The following is a 13,097-nucleotide window of genomic DNA, read 5'->3' on the forward strand; positions in this document are numbered from 1 at the left end:
CTATCCACAAAATGACCAAGAACACCTTAATAAAGTCACTGTTCAAATATTCCAGCTATACCTGCCAGAAGTTGAATAACTTGGGCCAAAACATTGTTCTTTCTAAAAATAAATATGTTTTTTAAGCATCCGTTGTTTGAAAACAATTTTTAAAAGGCTTCTTCAAACAAACAAAAAAACAACCACCACGGTATCACCATATAGCTGCATATTGTATTTTCATATTCAGACAGCAAGAGTGAAATCCTAGACCATCATTCAAATGAACAGATTCAGGAGTCTGGATTCCTTGGAACAGCTCGATCGTTAGATAATGAGATTTTAATCTGAGGGTTGTGGGTTCGAGCCCCACGTGGGGCAAAAGGTTCCTGAATTGCAGTGGGTTGGACTAGATGACCCTAGTGGTCCCTTTATGATTCTATGTTCTGTAATTATGTCTCAGCTACAAGACCATCTGCGCTGTTCCAAATAAAGCAATGCTATTAAACAGGGCTTTTTTTGCCAGAGCTCACCGCAGCACCTCTCAGGTGAGCGCCATTGGCATTCTAAGAGAACAAGGGAGAAGTTCATGGTGAGATCCATCACTTTTTCTAGAAAAATACATTGCTAATAAATCTGTATTTTAACACATAGTTCCTATCCCACTGAAGGTGTCAGAATAAAAACTTAGCTGTCACCTGATACAGATCAGGCTTTTCAACAGTTCCTGATATAAATATATTTTTTCCTCTCTTTTTCTTTTTTTTACCGGCCAAAGTAATTTGAATGGAATTCTATTAATTTCATCAGTAACCAAAAAAATACACATTAATATTTTTTTCCCCTCCAAAGTTACTGTTATTCAGCATTCAGACCATACCAAATAAAAGCTTTAATGCAAGCTTTGCTCTTTTGAAATCAAATGTTGACTTGGGTGTTCAACTCCAGTATACTATGAGGAAAGTCGGGGGGACGTTATTCGAGGAAGTCACTTGTATATTTTACAAGTTCAGAGGATGCCCTGAGAGTCCCCGTCCCCCAAAACCAGGGATACAGACTGATTCCTGCACCAAAACTTAAAGAGAAGGTGTGGTATATGCAGAGGTATTCCGAATATAATTTGAAGGGTTTGGTATGGCCTCAGCACTACTTTTTAACATGTCAAAAATTATCCTACAGAATTTAATAAAAAAATCCCACAGACCCCAGTCCAAGGCTCTGCTGCCCACGAACCACTTCTAAGCAGAGAAGCCACATCACACAGTCTGACTGCCATGTTAGTTTGGAGTTGCCGGCTGCAATATGGACACAAAAAGTACCGTATGTTAGATTAGCAAAAGATAATGCAACAAATCAGTTTGTACAAATTTACCGTTAATTGTCTTTATTATTCCCAGCACGTCCATGCAGTGTGGCTTAATAGAATTTTCAGGCAATTCCAATCTAATCTTTTTCAAATTCGTTTAATGTGCCGCTGCTGTTGCTTTGCATGAATTAAGACACTTTTTTTAGAAGCTTGGTTTTTTTTAAAAAAAAAAAGGTGGCACAAGCTAGCTTCGTTTGCACCCAAGCCTTAAACCCAGTGCTTCCCCTCCCAAAAAAATTAGGGGTGCTCTCATTTTGACTCAAGAAAACCACCATTTTATAGTTCAAATTGGGAAAAATAAATACAGTAAATTGGACAAAAGTACAAAGATTCATAAAATGTTTAGGGGTATGCGTACCCCTGCGTACCCCCCAGAAAAAGCACTGCTTAAATGTATAATAAATGCATGTGTTGTAGACAAGTGTCTACGATGAGCACATTGGGGCAGGCAGGGAGAGGGAATTAAATGCCTAATGGAGACAGGTAGAATGAGAAAATGTAGCTGAATTGTGTGTCCATGGGCTATTTTATACATATTCCCCTTAATAAAAGCCTTCTAAATTACATATCAGTTGCCGTCTAGCTCTGTTAGAATCCACCCTGTTCATAAATAATATCCTTAGTAGGATATAAGTTGCTTTGTTCAATTTGATGTCGTAATAGCACCCTCATTCAGTGTGTTATTTATTGGGAAGCATTAGTGAGAGCTGAAAAGCATTACAGAGATGGAACAACAGAGCCACTATAAATAAATGGTCTTCAATAATGCGTTGTTCCCAGGCACACAGAGAAATTAAGTTAGGCCCCATGCAAATTGTAAACCTGCCAGGATTCAAAATTTTGCAAAACTAGGCAGTGACAAATATTGCTAATGTGTCATTTACAACAGATTACAGCTTTCTGAACTTGGGTCAGCGCTGGCAGGATAGTCAAGGCTGGACAGAAGGAATTTTTTTAAAGACAGAACCATGAATACACAAAGCTATCTTTGCTAACTCTTCCAAGCTGGATTCATTTGCCAAAATACGACTGTATGCCAATCTGTCCTGTTAAAACATAGATACATGTATGTAAACACAGCATCGGGGGTGGGGGGGTAGAGACTGCCTTTTGGAGCCAATTCATTCTTTGGGACAATTAATTTTTGGCTTTCAATCACACACAGGCCAAACTGAAGAGAGCTTAGCTCAGTCTTGCAAAGAGAGTTCCACAAAAATTCCTAGCTAACGGGAAAGGAGTTACTGAACATCACAGCTTTCGTTAGGTTATTTGTAGCACAACAAGAGCTTGAAATAAAATGTTATCTTCCAATTTACAAAAAAAGAGAAGGGAATCCCACTTTATCACATACACAATGCAAGTGCTACAGACAACCATGTTTGCGGCAGGTTTAAACTTTCATATTGCAGACATTATTTGGTCTAAAGTTCAAAATCGTTAAGATTAAAATGCAGCCGTTGCAAAATTAAGTATATTAATAGTCAACTAGCTCACTGGATTGCTCACAAATCTGCACCACTACGTATATAGCCTCAATTAAGTGGTAAGGCACCTAAGCTGTAGAATTTTCTCTATCCACTGCAAAAAGCACACACTCTGCTATAAAACAGTGAATCCTCCAAGGACAGAATTATCAAGTTACAAGTTGAATATGAATGAGATAAGCTGGGAAAAATTCAACACGAGATGGAACACATACTGAACAGGAATGACATTTATTAGCTGTTCATGTAATACCTTGACAAACCTGATAAAAGCAGTGGTACAGGATACATTTAGTGTCATGTCATTGTACACATTCGCTAGAAGACACATCACACTTCACTATATCATAAAATATAAAAAAATCTCCTACATTCTTCCAAAGGAATAAAAGATATCAGCAGCTTCAGTGGTACTGTGAGCTTTTAATACAATGGTAAGCAAAGACAAAAAGGCTGTGCTCTTTCTGGGCTAAGCCAGAAGATGATGGCTGCTTAGAACTATATCCAGACCTTCAACAGGGGAAGGCAGGCTACACAGCCAGAGTTGGAAACTCAGCTATATAAGCCAGGCGCCAAATGGCTCATTAAACCAGGGTTACGGTTGCCAAAGCAGAATGTCTAGTGGACATTCTGGGACCGGACGGCTCAAAAGTCGAATTTTCCAATACAATGGTTTGGGTTCCTGAAATTCGTTCCGATTGTGCAGGTAAGATATAACAGATGGAATTCTACAGGATGTGTTGCTAGTGTGTGAAAACAGTTGTCAAGATCCAAAGATCTCCATAAGGTGGAGATGTCAAGGTGCCGTCCTGGCACCTGGGCATCTACCTTCACTTGGTGGCAAGTGGCTAATAACCAGGTGCAAAATGCGCCTGGTGATATTGTTGTACACAACCAGTCTTTCCTTTCCCCTGAAGCCCACACCTCAAATAGCAGGAGACCTATCAAATAGCAGGAGGGCAGCAGGAGACCTATCAATTGTTTCCCGCAATATTTGCAATGGCAAGGGTACCAATACAAAATATTTGGCAAAGAAATACGATGTCCTGAAACCGACTACCTCCATCTCTGCGTTCTTGCTACTGTGCTCTGTAATAATATGCAACATGTGAGATAGCGTGTTTTCCTTCATGGAGAGCATGTGTTGCAGTGGGGTCTATCAAGACATCCCACTGTTGCTGGGCGGGTGAAGGTAGTTGGCCACTGCTGCGATTGGGCTCCTCTTGTCACTGGAAGAGAAGTTTATGTTGCCATTTTGTGATTGACAGTCAGAACTCTTAAATTCCCTGCGTGCAGCGTTGAGCTTCCTCTTTTCGCTGCACGCATCAGATCACCTGCCCACGCTCCCTATATTTAGGGTTGTTCGCGTTGACCTTGCTATGCCTGTCATGGGGTCGTCTGCTTTTGGGGAAGGGCCCGATAGGAATTTTGTCCATTTGGCTGATTGGCTGGTGCCATTTGGTTCTGGCCTACTGCGTAGTAAATCGTCACAACTTGTAAGGTTGCGGTTAGGCATTGGTTAAAACTGGTTGGTGAAGGGGTAAGGACTGGCTGTGCCTGCCCCTCCAATGCTGCCGCAGCAGGGAATTCCGCTAAAGGAATCCAGGGGCTTGCCATGCTTTCGTCCGAACCCCTATCAAGGGGCTAGTGCCACGCAAGAGCCCCTGGGAGCATTTGGGAAGAGGCGAGGGCATGGTACCCAGCTCCATCTTTCTCCCCAAAATGTTTTCCCTTTTTGACTTTCGTGGGCGTGCGAATGTCAGTCTGTCCCTGTGCGGGATCAAACAGTTGCAACCAATGCCTAAGCAACCAGTCACATTTTTTCTATTTTAATAAAGTTGTGGCCAAAATTATGCCAAAAACCTTAAACAAAAATTCTGTGTGAATTGGGTTTTATTGGGGTGGCTTGGGGACCTCGACATGCAAATCTTTCTCACTATTAAGACAAGAAAGAGCTCCTTCAAAGGAAACCACTCCTCTACAAATTGCCAAGGAAATTTCCCAGGAATAAGGGGAAGTGGAAACGAAAAACTTCAAGAGAACTATTGTACATACTCTTAATGTGCACAGAAGCAACACGGGCCATTTAAGATTAAAGGGAAATTGTCTCAAGAATAAACTGCAGACTTTGGAAAAATCCCTCTTCTAACATTACAAAAACACCCACTCAATCGGAATGCAAACCAAGCAATTAATGTACAGAGATTTGAGGTTTGTATGGAAGCAGAGAGGACATGGCAGAGACAAGCAAGTCATTGGAAGGAGAACAGCAGACACTCCAAGCACCACTCTGGTCAGCAACTGAAATAAATCGATTTAACAAGAACATTGGAAACTTTTAAGATGTGTTCCAACTCTAGGAACAAGTAATGGTGTGTTCTTGAATCAGCACCACTATTGCTTACACACAGAAAAATGTCCTACCTTGATGTTTAAGAAACAAAGTGAATCGCCTTTTAGCGATAAGAAATCAGCATGTTATGGCAAGCGACGATAAATGCAACATTAGGCCCACGGTAGAAATACACAACACTCACAAGAGGACTGGCAAATCCCACATTCTTCCAGTATTATTTAAGCCAAGGAATGAGCCTATGTTTATCCCCATTTCTGCCAGTGGAAGCCCATGAAGGGGCACTGGGGAAAATAGGGATAAACGTTTTGCTAGGCCCGTGACCAGTTTGGTGCATAATGAAATTTCAGTTTTGTTTCATTTTTACGCAGGTAATGGAGATTGTCTGCACAAATTCAACATGCCCAATGATCCTTAGACTTTAGCTACCTTGACACAAAATTTTAAGTATCAGCTGCACGCAACCTAAACATAAAAACGAAAGTCAAAGTAAAAGTTCTCACAAGGACAGTCAACCTATTTTTAGATTGCTTGCATCTAGCATACCTTTTAACACCCTCACGCCCCCATTTTAAGGACCTGCATATCCATGGGCAGAAACGGAGCAATAATGTAAATTCAAGCTAAGAGTATAAGCTAATTATTTTATTTTATTCTAGTCTGCTCATCAAACACAAACCTTTGCAGTATCACAGAAGCATCGGTTGTCCCATACGGGGATCAAACCTACAACCTTGGCACTATCATCACCATGCTCAAACCAGCTGAGCTATCCAGGCTATTTCACTTTTTACCTGCAACTCAAAAGGATGGCACCAAGTTTAACATGGCCCACAGCCAATGCCCAGCCAGCCGGCAAAACACTGCCCATCCAGAGCTTATTGGCCATTTTGATTCCAGCATTTTGGTGGGGAATCCCCTCTTCCTTGATTCTGCCAGGTGGGAAACTCCCCTAAGTGCTGGCAAGACATGTGGGCTCTAGTTGCTGGGGATGGTGAACAGAGGTGAGGTCCACAACCACTGCCCACCTGCAGTGGCGTAGTGTGGGTTGTCAGCACCCGGGGCAAGGCAAGTAATTTGCACCCCCTAACCCGTGGATTTGCGCCCCCTAACCCTAACCCTCAGATGTTGCGCCTGGTGCGGCCGCCCCCCCTGCACCCCCCACGCTACGCCACTGCCCACCTGGGAAGCCAATCTGATCTAAGCTTTTCCACCACTATTCCTCTTTCTTCATAATCCTAGAAACAGTACGTGGGAGGAAAAAGCCTCTTGAATATCTTGGACTCTCATTGTTTATTGGGTGCCGTCAAACTGCGAAAACACTAAAAAACACTAAAACGCTTCGCAGTGTGCTTCAAGTCCTGGCATTAACCTCTTGAAAAGGCAGAAAGCTACAGCAGAAGCAATGTTCCCCCAGTCACTCTGGGTGGCTCCCAACAGAACATTAAAAACCTGATAAAAGATCAAACATTAAAAACTCCCTTAAACGGGGCTGCCTTCAGGTGTCTTCTAAAAGTCTGGTAGTTCTGGACTTCCGGGTTGGCGCGACCTGGAAATGGCGGATTCCCTCCGAGCTGCGGAGGGAATCGGCTCAACCGAGGACGGGTCTTTGCCGCGCCGGCGACGCGGGGACCCTTAAAAACCGCAGGCGCGGAAGCCTGCGGACTGAAGACTCGGCGGGTGCCTTAAGCGCCCCCCCGATCCATGAAGAGCCTTTTTAAAGGCTGCGGAGAGGATACGGAGGGTGGCGTGGCACTGAGAGTCGATCGCTACCTCGGTGGAGCGAAGCCGCGAGCCATGACCGGAGAGCGCTGACTTTCTTCCTTGAAATTTGGACTGAAAGAAAAACCCGTGAGACGGAATTGGATTCTAAAAATACTATCCTGAATTGGAGACGGGTGTGCTAAAAGGAAGTCCGCACCCCCCCCCTGCAGACCATCTAAGCAACGACATAAGAGCTAAGCTGGAGAGCCTACCCTTGGAGGGGTGAGTTAAAAAGGACACTAACTTCCAAGATTTAGCTAAAGCAAATTTTGAGCTGGAGAGTGGAGCTTTGGAAGCCTTCTTTTTGTTTTAAACAACCCTCCTCCCGGGCCCGGGAGTGTCCTGTTTCTGTGCCTGTGTAAGAGCTGCGGAGTTTGACAGCTGTCAAAGCTGTCAAACGGGCAGTTTAGAGTGGAAAAGTTGCTATTTAAGATCCCTCTGGACTATGATGAGTTACAATTGAACTAAAATTGTTGGAAACAAAGTAACAATAATAAGTTAAAGGATTGTTGGAGAAAAGGCTAATAAGTAACCAGATTCCCCCTAGGGGGAACTTTGTGAAACTACAATGGCTACAATGGCTGTGGATGGAAAGTTACTAGCGGAAATCGAAAGGATGTTTCAACTGGTGGGAATCCTACAAGAGCAGAGTTTGGCAATGAATAAACAACTTTTGACCTTGACTTCTGGAACAGGCAACTCTGCTGTTTGTATTGAGGACTTGAATGAGAAAGAATCCACAGCTGAATGGGAAATGATATCTAAAGAGGCCCAAGAGACTAAACAAGAAAAAGAGAAAGTAAAGCTGTGAAGTAATAACCAAAAGCCGACATTTGTGGAATACAGACAAGGAGATTATTGGAACACATTCACCACAAGTCTGCGAAAGATGCAGAAGATGAAGGAGGAGGCCCCGGGAGTTTATGGAATACAGGAATTTAAAACAAAGAAATATGATTGGGGCCTCCATTCTGACTTTGACTCTGAAGATGCAGGATTTGTGGAAATTTTCCAGCAGTTATTTTCAAATCTCCTTGTGGGAAGAGAATTGATGGTGAAAGAACTTTTTCCAGACTTGACGACTGACACAAAGGACTACCAACAAGACCGGTGGAGAGGGACTGAAAGAGACATGAAAGCCTCGGACGTGAGGAACCCAGGCTAAGAACTGTTATTTTGGATTTGTATTGGGAAGGGACAAAAACCGGGGATGGGAGGGAGGGAAGAAGAGAATCTTAAAAACACTCAAGACCTTTAGGTTTGGTTAATATGACTTTTAACTAAGACAAAATGAGAAATCGATGGAAGAGAACTTGAGTCCAACTTAGGAAAATCTATATTTCTTTATAAAAGAGGTAATAAGATGAATAAGATGGTTAAGAGGAGAAATACCAATTTGCTGACACAATTTTGGGAATTGGGATGCACGAGGGGGGGTGGGGGGAAGTCAGGGAACAGGGTTAGGAAATTAAGATTTTCTGAATTTATACATGTTTTTGTCTTCTGTTATTTTTGTGTGTGTTTTGTCTTTATAAAAGTTGAAAAACCAATAAAAATTTATAAAAAAAATAAAATAAAAGTCTGGTAGTTCTTTATTTCCTTGACATCTGATGGGAGGGCGTTCCACAGGGCAGGTGCCACGACCAAGAAGGCCATCTGCCTGGTTCCCTGTAACTTGGCTTCTCACAGTGAGGGAACCGCCAGATGGCCCTTGGAGCTAGACCTCAGTGTCCAGGCAGAACGATGGGGGTGGAGATGCTCCTTCAAGGTATACTGGGCTGAGGCCATATAGGGCTTTCAAGATCAGCACCAATACTTTGAACTGTGCTCGGAAACGTACTGGGAGCCAATGGAGGTCTTTCAGGCCTGGTGTTATATGGTCTAGGTACAAACTACAGTGTGCAACCTTTTTAAAAAAAAATAGGACTTACAAGGAGCCACATTAACAATAAAGCATCCTCAGTGAGACTTCAGAATGCCTTCCGACCACTGCATAAAGTTCTGTGCCTGAAAAATTTGCATTAAAACATTTGGCTGCTCCATGGGAATACATTCATCTGCATTTCTACAAAGCCCGTCTATATTTCATCAATAGCCCATGTAGGGTTGTTACAACCATTTAAACAAGAGGTACTTTTGTATGGCTGAAATGGGGGGGGGGGAATGTCATCATTTTCTTTTCTTTTTAATTATTTTTTATTAAGGTTCATGAAGTAAAATGCAAAGATTATTGTCTAATGTCTTTTTTTTCCAAACTAAAAGATGAATCCAAAGGCAAAAAAAGAGAAAGAATAAAAAGGGAAAGGGAAAAGAACAAGATAAAGAAAAATGAATATAAAAATAAACAGTAGAGCTGGGCGATAATATTGCTTAATTGTCTGAAACCAATATGGCTTCCAGATTGCGATACCAGTTTCAGACCATTTGAGATGGCACTACATCGCACACCAGCTCTCAAATTCCTTCCCCTAGCATCCCACTATTCCGGAAGATATAGTATTTATGTAAGTAGCTAAACACATGTGATCATAACCTCAGGAAATTATGCCTCAAGACTAAGAAAGAAGGAAAAGCAGAAGATCGAGGTTTGCTTGTTAAGGGGCACGCAAGCGAGAAGTGTGTTGTCTCATGCAACACACTTTTTCACCAAAGGTGTTTCATTTACACCTAAAAATGTGAAGCATGGATGCAAACAGCTGCTGTTTGCAAACACTTGCAATACAGATTTTATTAATATCATAGGCTTATATTCTTTCCATTTATATCCTGTCTTTCCTCCAAGCAGCCTAAGGTGGCATGCGTGGTTTGTTCCCTTTCATTATTCGTTCCGGAGGTCCGTTCTTAAGCCGAGACCGTTCTTAACATGAGGTGTGCTTTCGCTAATGGCGCTTCCCGGTGTGCAACTTCCGCTCGCATCCCAGGGCAAATTTCGCAACAAGGGGCATCTACTTCCGGGTTGGCGGGGCTCGTAATCCTCAGCGTTCGCAAGGAGGATGGTACATAACATGAGGTTCTACTGTATCAATATATCATCCACACCGGTTTGAAGTCCATACTGTGATATTGGTTTCATGATTATTGGCCTGCCAATATTATCGCAAATCATGTATATGGGTGTATGTATGTGTTATGCAAAAGTCAAGATTGGGGGGTGGGACATGAAGCTAGCCAATATATAGAAAGCACCATCCTTATTTCAGACATTGTGATTTATCCATGCATTGCGATGTTTAGTTGGTGGTATATCACAACGTAGAAAACCAGATATCTCCCAGTCCTACACTATACTGGTATATATCCCAACCTTCCAATAAAAAAATCAGTGTGCCTTTCAAAACACCAGAATAACACATTACAGAATACGAATTTTCAGTAAGAAATCTAAAGCAGCTGAAAACAAGATCCATTTCCAATTTGGGTTTTTTAAAATAAAAATAAGAAGTTCAAACTTATCTCTGCTGAAAAGTTTCGTTAACAATACGTATTTCAGCTACTGTTGTGGTTTCGGTTTGGGGTTTACCCTTCTTAAAAACAACTAAAATTTAAAACAAAATGCCTTCACCTTGTTCCAAAACGATAATACAGGTGACCCTCTTTGAAAGCATTTCATAGGCAGCACTCTACCATGAGGAAGGCTCCTCTCTCTGTACCTCAATTGGTACTAGCACCTGAAGAACCACTTCCAACAATGGCCTTACAATACAAGAAGATGATCCTACAAGATGTGACTGACAGCTGAGGCTCAATTTCCTTTCTTTTGCATAATGGATTTTATTAAACCTTCCAAATTATTACATAAATCCAATCATATATATATATCAGTATGTGGCTTTTTTTTGTTATACCTTTTCTTCTTGACTTCACGTCCTTCCTTCCCCGATGTCTTTTTTTTTTAAAAAAAATCCCACTCAATAGCTGCATTAAAAGACATCTGCATTTATTTTCTAAGCCCCTAAAATCCATTCTCTACAATTTGTGTTGCTCCATTCTCAAATCCTGCACGTGATTTCATATAAGTGATAATTCGATAGGTTGCCCACCAATGGGCCTCCATCTTTCTATGAAAATATCATCATGTTGTCCTCTTGGTTTTAAGCAGTCGGTTTCGCCATTTCTGCACAGGCTGAGGTTCAAATTTATTCCAAATATCCAGATGAGCTCACTTAGAACTTCATAGAATAAATACCAGGGAGCAGCTGTCTAGTGCCACCTTCTGGAATCAGATGTAGTAAAGAAACCACTGTGAAACGTGTCCCCAACTTGCAACCCAGAGAGGCTATCTGAAAGAGCACTGTGGCTGTTAGTATCTATAATACAGTGGTCCCTTGGTTCTCAAACGCCTTGGTACTCAAACAACTTGGAACCCAAACAATGCAAACCCGGAAGTAAGTGTTCTGGCTTGGCAACATTTTTCGGAAGCTGAACGTGCTCCGTTTTGAGTGTTACACTTCCGCTTTGAGTGTTACGCTGAGGTCTGTCTGCTTTTGCTATTTATTTTGCGTTTTTGTGGCTCTTTTTGTTTTGTTTCTGTGACCGTGTGGAACCCAGTTCAGCTACTGATGGATTGATTGTGTGACTGAAGTACATCACTTACTGCTTTCATTTTATGGATCAATGGTCTCGTTAAGATAGTAAAATTCATGTTAAATTGCTGTTTTAAGGGTTGTTTTTTAAACGTCTGGAAAGGATTAATCCATTTTGCATTACTTTCTATGGGAAAGCACACTTTGGTTTTGGAACGCTTTGGTTTTGGAATAGACATCCAGAACGGATTAAGTTTGAGAACCAAGGTCCGACTGTATCCACAAAAAGATAAGCAGGGATCTCACTGCCCTGTCCTTTTCTTAGCAAAGGCCATTTGTCAGAACAACCAGGGCTATTTTGGTACCAAAGCTGGACCTAAAGTCCACCTGAAATTATGGAGAAGACACCAGGATTAGCAGCTGATCCTTGCCAGGTGCGCACTGAGTGATAAAACACCCAGGTTTACCCATTGTGCAACATACAAAAGAGCAAGAGAATTCTCACTGCAGGAAACAGAAGCTACTTAGAATGCCTTGCATTTTGGGTTGTAGAAACACAGAAAAGCAAGCAACCCTGGGTACCTGATGGTTTAACCTTTTAAAATAATCTTAAAAGCTCTAATTTTACTTACTACAAGTAAGGTAAGGCATGGGTGGCTAACTTGATGTTTCTGAACTCACCCAACATCCCTGAACATTGGCCATCCTAGATGATAATGATGGGAATGGTAGTCTAACAGCATCCAGGGGCCACCAATTTAGTTGCCTTTGATTTAGGGGATGATGCACTATAAAGCATGTCAGCAATGAAAATAATTAGCTAAATGATTCATGCACTGTTAGCCCCATACAGGGCTGCTTTCTTGAATACCCTGCCCACCCCCAGCATCACAAATCTCAAGGAAACACCTGCTAAATACAGAACGTGGCCCATCAGAGATAGGCAAGACTGAGTAGTTAATCTCCAGGGTTGTGGATTCATTCCGACCCAAAGGACGAAATAGTACAACTACTTCAATTCCATGTTGGCTTAAATATGCGAACAAGAAAAGGGATGCGCCAAGTCATGTCTAAATTCTCTGGACCCTGAAAAACGCAGAGACCATGAAAAGCACTGAAAGAGAGCTTGCACCAGTATTACAGGCCCTTTCATCTTCCAAAATATAAATTCTGCTGATTTCAGTGGAACACATTTCCAAATGAACTTTATGGTAAGAGAAATCATAAGCTAATTCTCCAAGTGCTGTAAATTCAGAGTGCTTAGTGACTTAAGTTGCCTGAGGACCACAAAGAAGCGGCTTAACCCCAGATCAAAAGGTTTACTATCGAAAAGTAGAAGGAACTGAATAAACAGAATGTACATGCCCTATATAATTCCACAAAGCGTGTTCTCCATAATAGAGAGCACGTGTTGTGGTAGGGGCCAAAAAGGCCACCCCACTGTTGTTGGGTAAATTGGCCACATGCTGTGATTGGGCAAGGAGTGTTGCTGGGGAGAATGTTATGTTGCTAAAGTGTGGGAGGGGTCAGAGGTCTTAAATACAGGGCTCGCAGCCTGGGGCCTTCTCTTGGGCTGCGTGCACCGGATCACCCGCCCACCCTCCCTGAAAGGGGGGGGTCGTTGTCCT

At 42.1% G+C, this 13,097-nt stretch overlaps 1 protein-coding gene across 14 annotated transcripts in view; it reads right to left on the bottom strand.

Moving 5' to 3' along the window:
* Nucleotides 1–13,097, bottom strand: part of ELAVL2 (ELAV like RNA binding protein 2) — a 161,128-nt gene that overhangs the window by 57,374 nt on the left and 90,657 nt on the right. For 10 of the 14 annotated variants that reach the window (XM_081176743.1, XM_081176741.1, XM_081176749.1 and 7 more), the window contains one exon: nucleotides 1,184–1,274. The exons of the other annotated variants lie outside the window; for them this stretch is intronic. In XM_081176743.1, coding sequence (XP_081032869.1) covers nucleotides 1,184–1,274 — 91 coding nt within the window. Of the gene's footprint in view, nucleotides 1–1,183; nucleotides 1,275–13,097 lie in introns of those variants that run through there. 14 annotated transcript variants of the gene reach the window in all.

The sequence above is a fragment of the Podarcis bocagei genome (genome assembly GCF_964188305.1).
Source record: "Podarcis bocagei genome assembly, chromosome: 17".
NCBI lineage: Eukaryota > Metazoa > Chordata > Lepidosauria > Squamata > Lacertidae > Podarcis > Podarcis bocagei.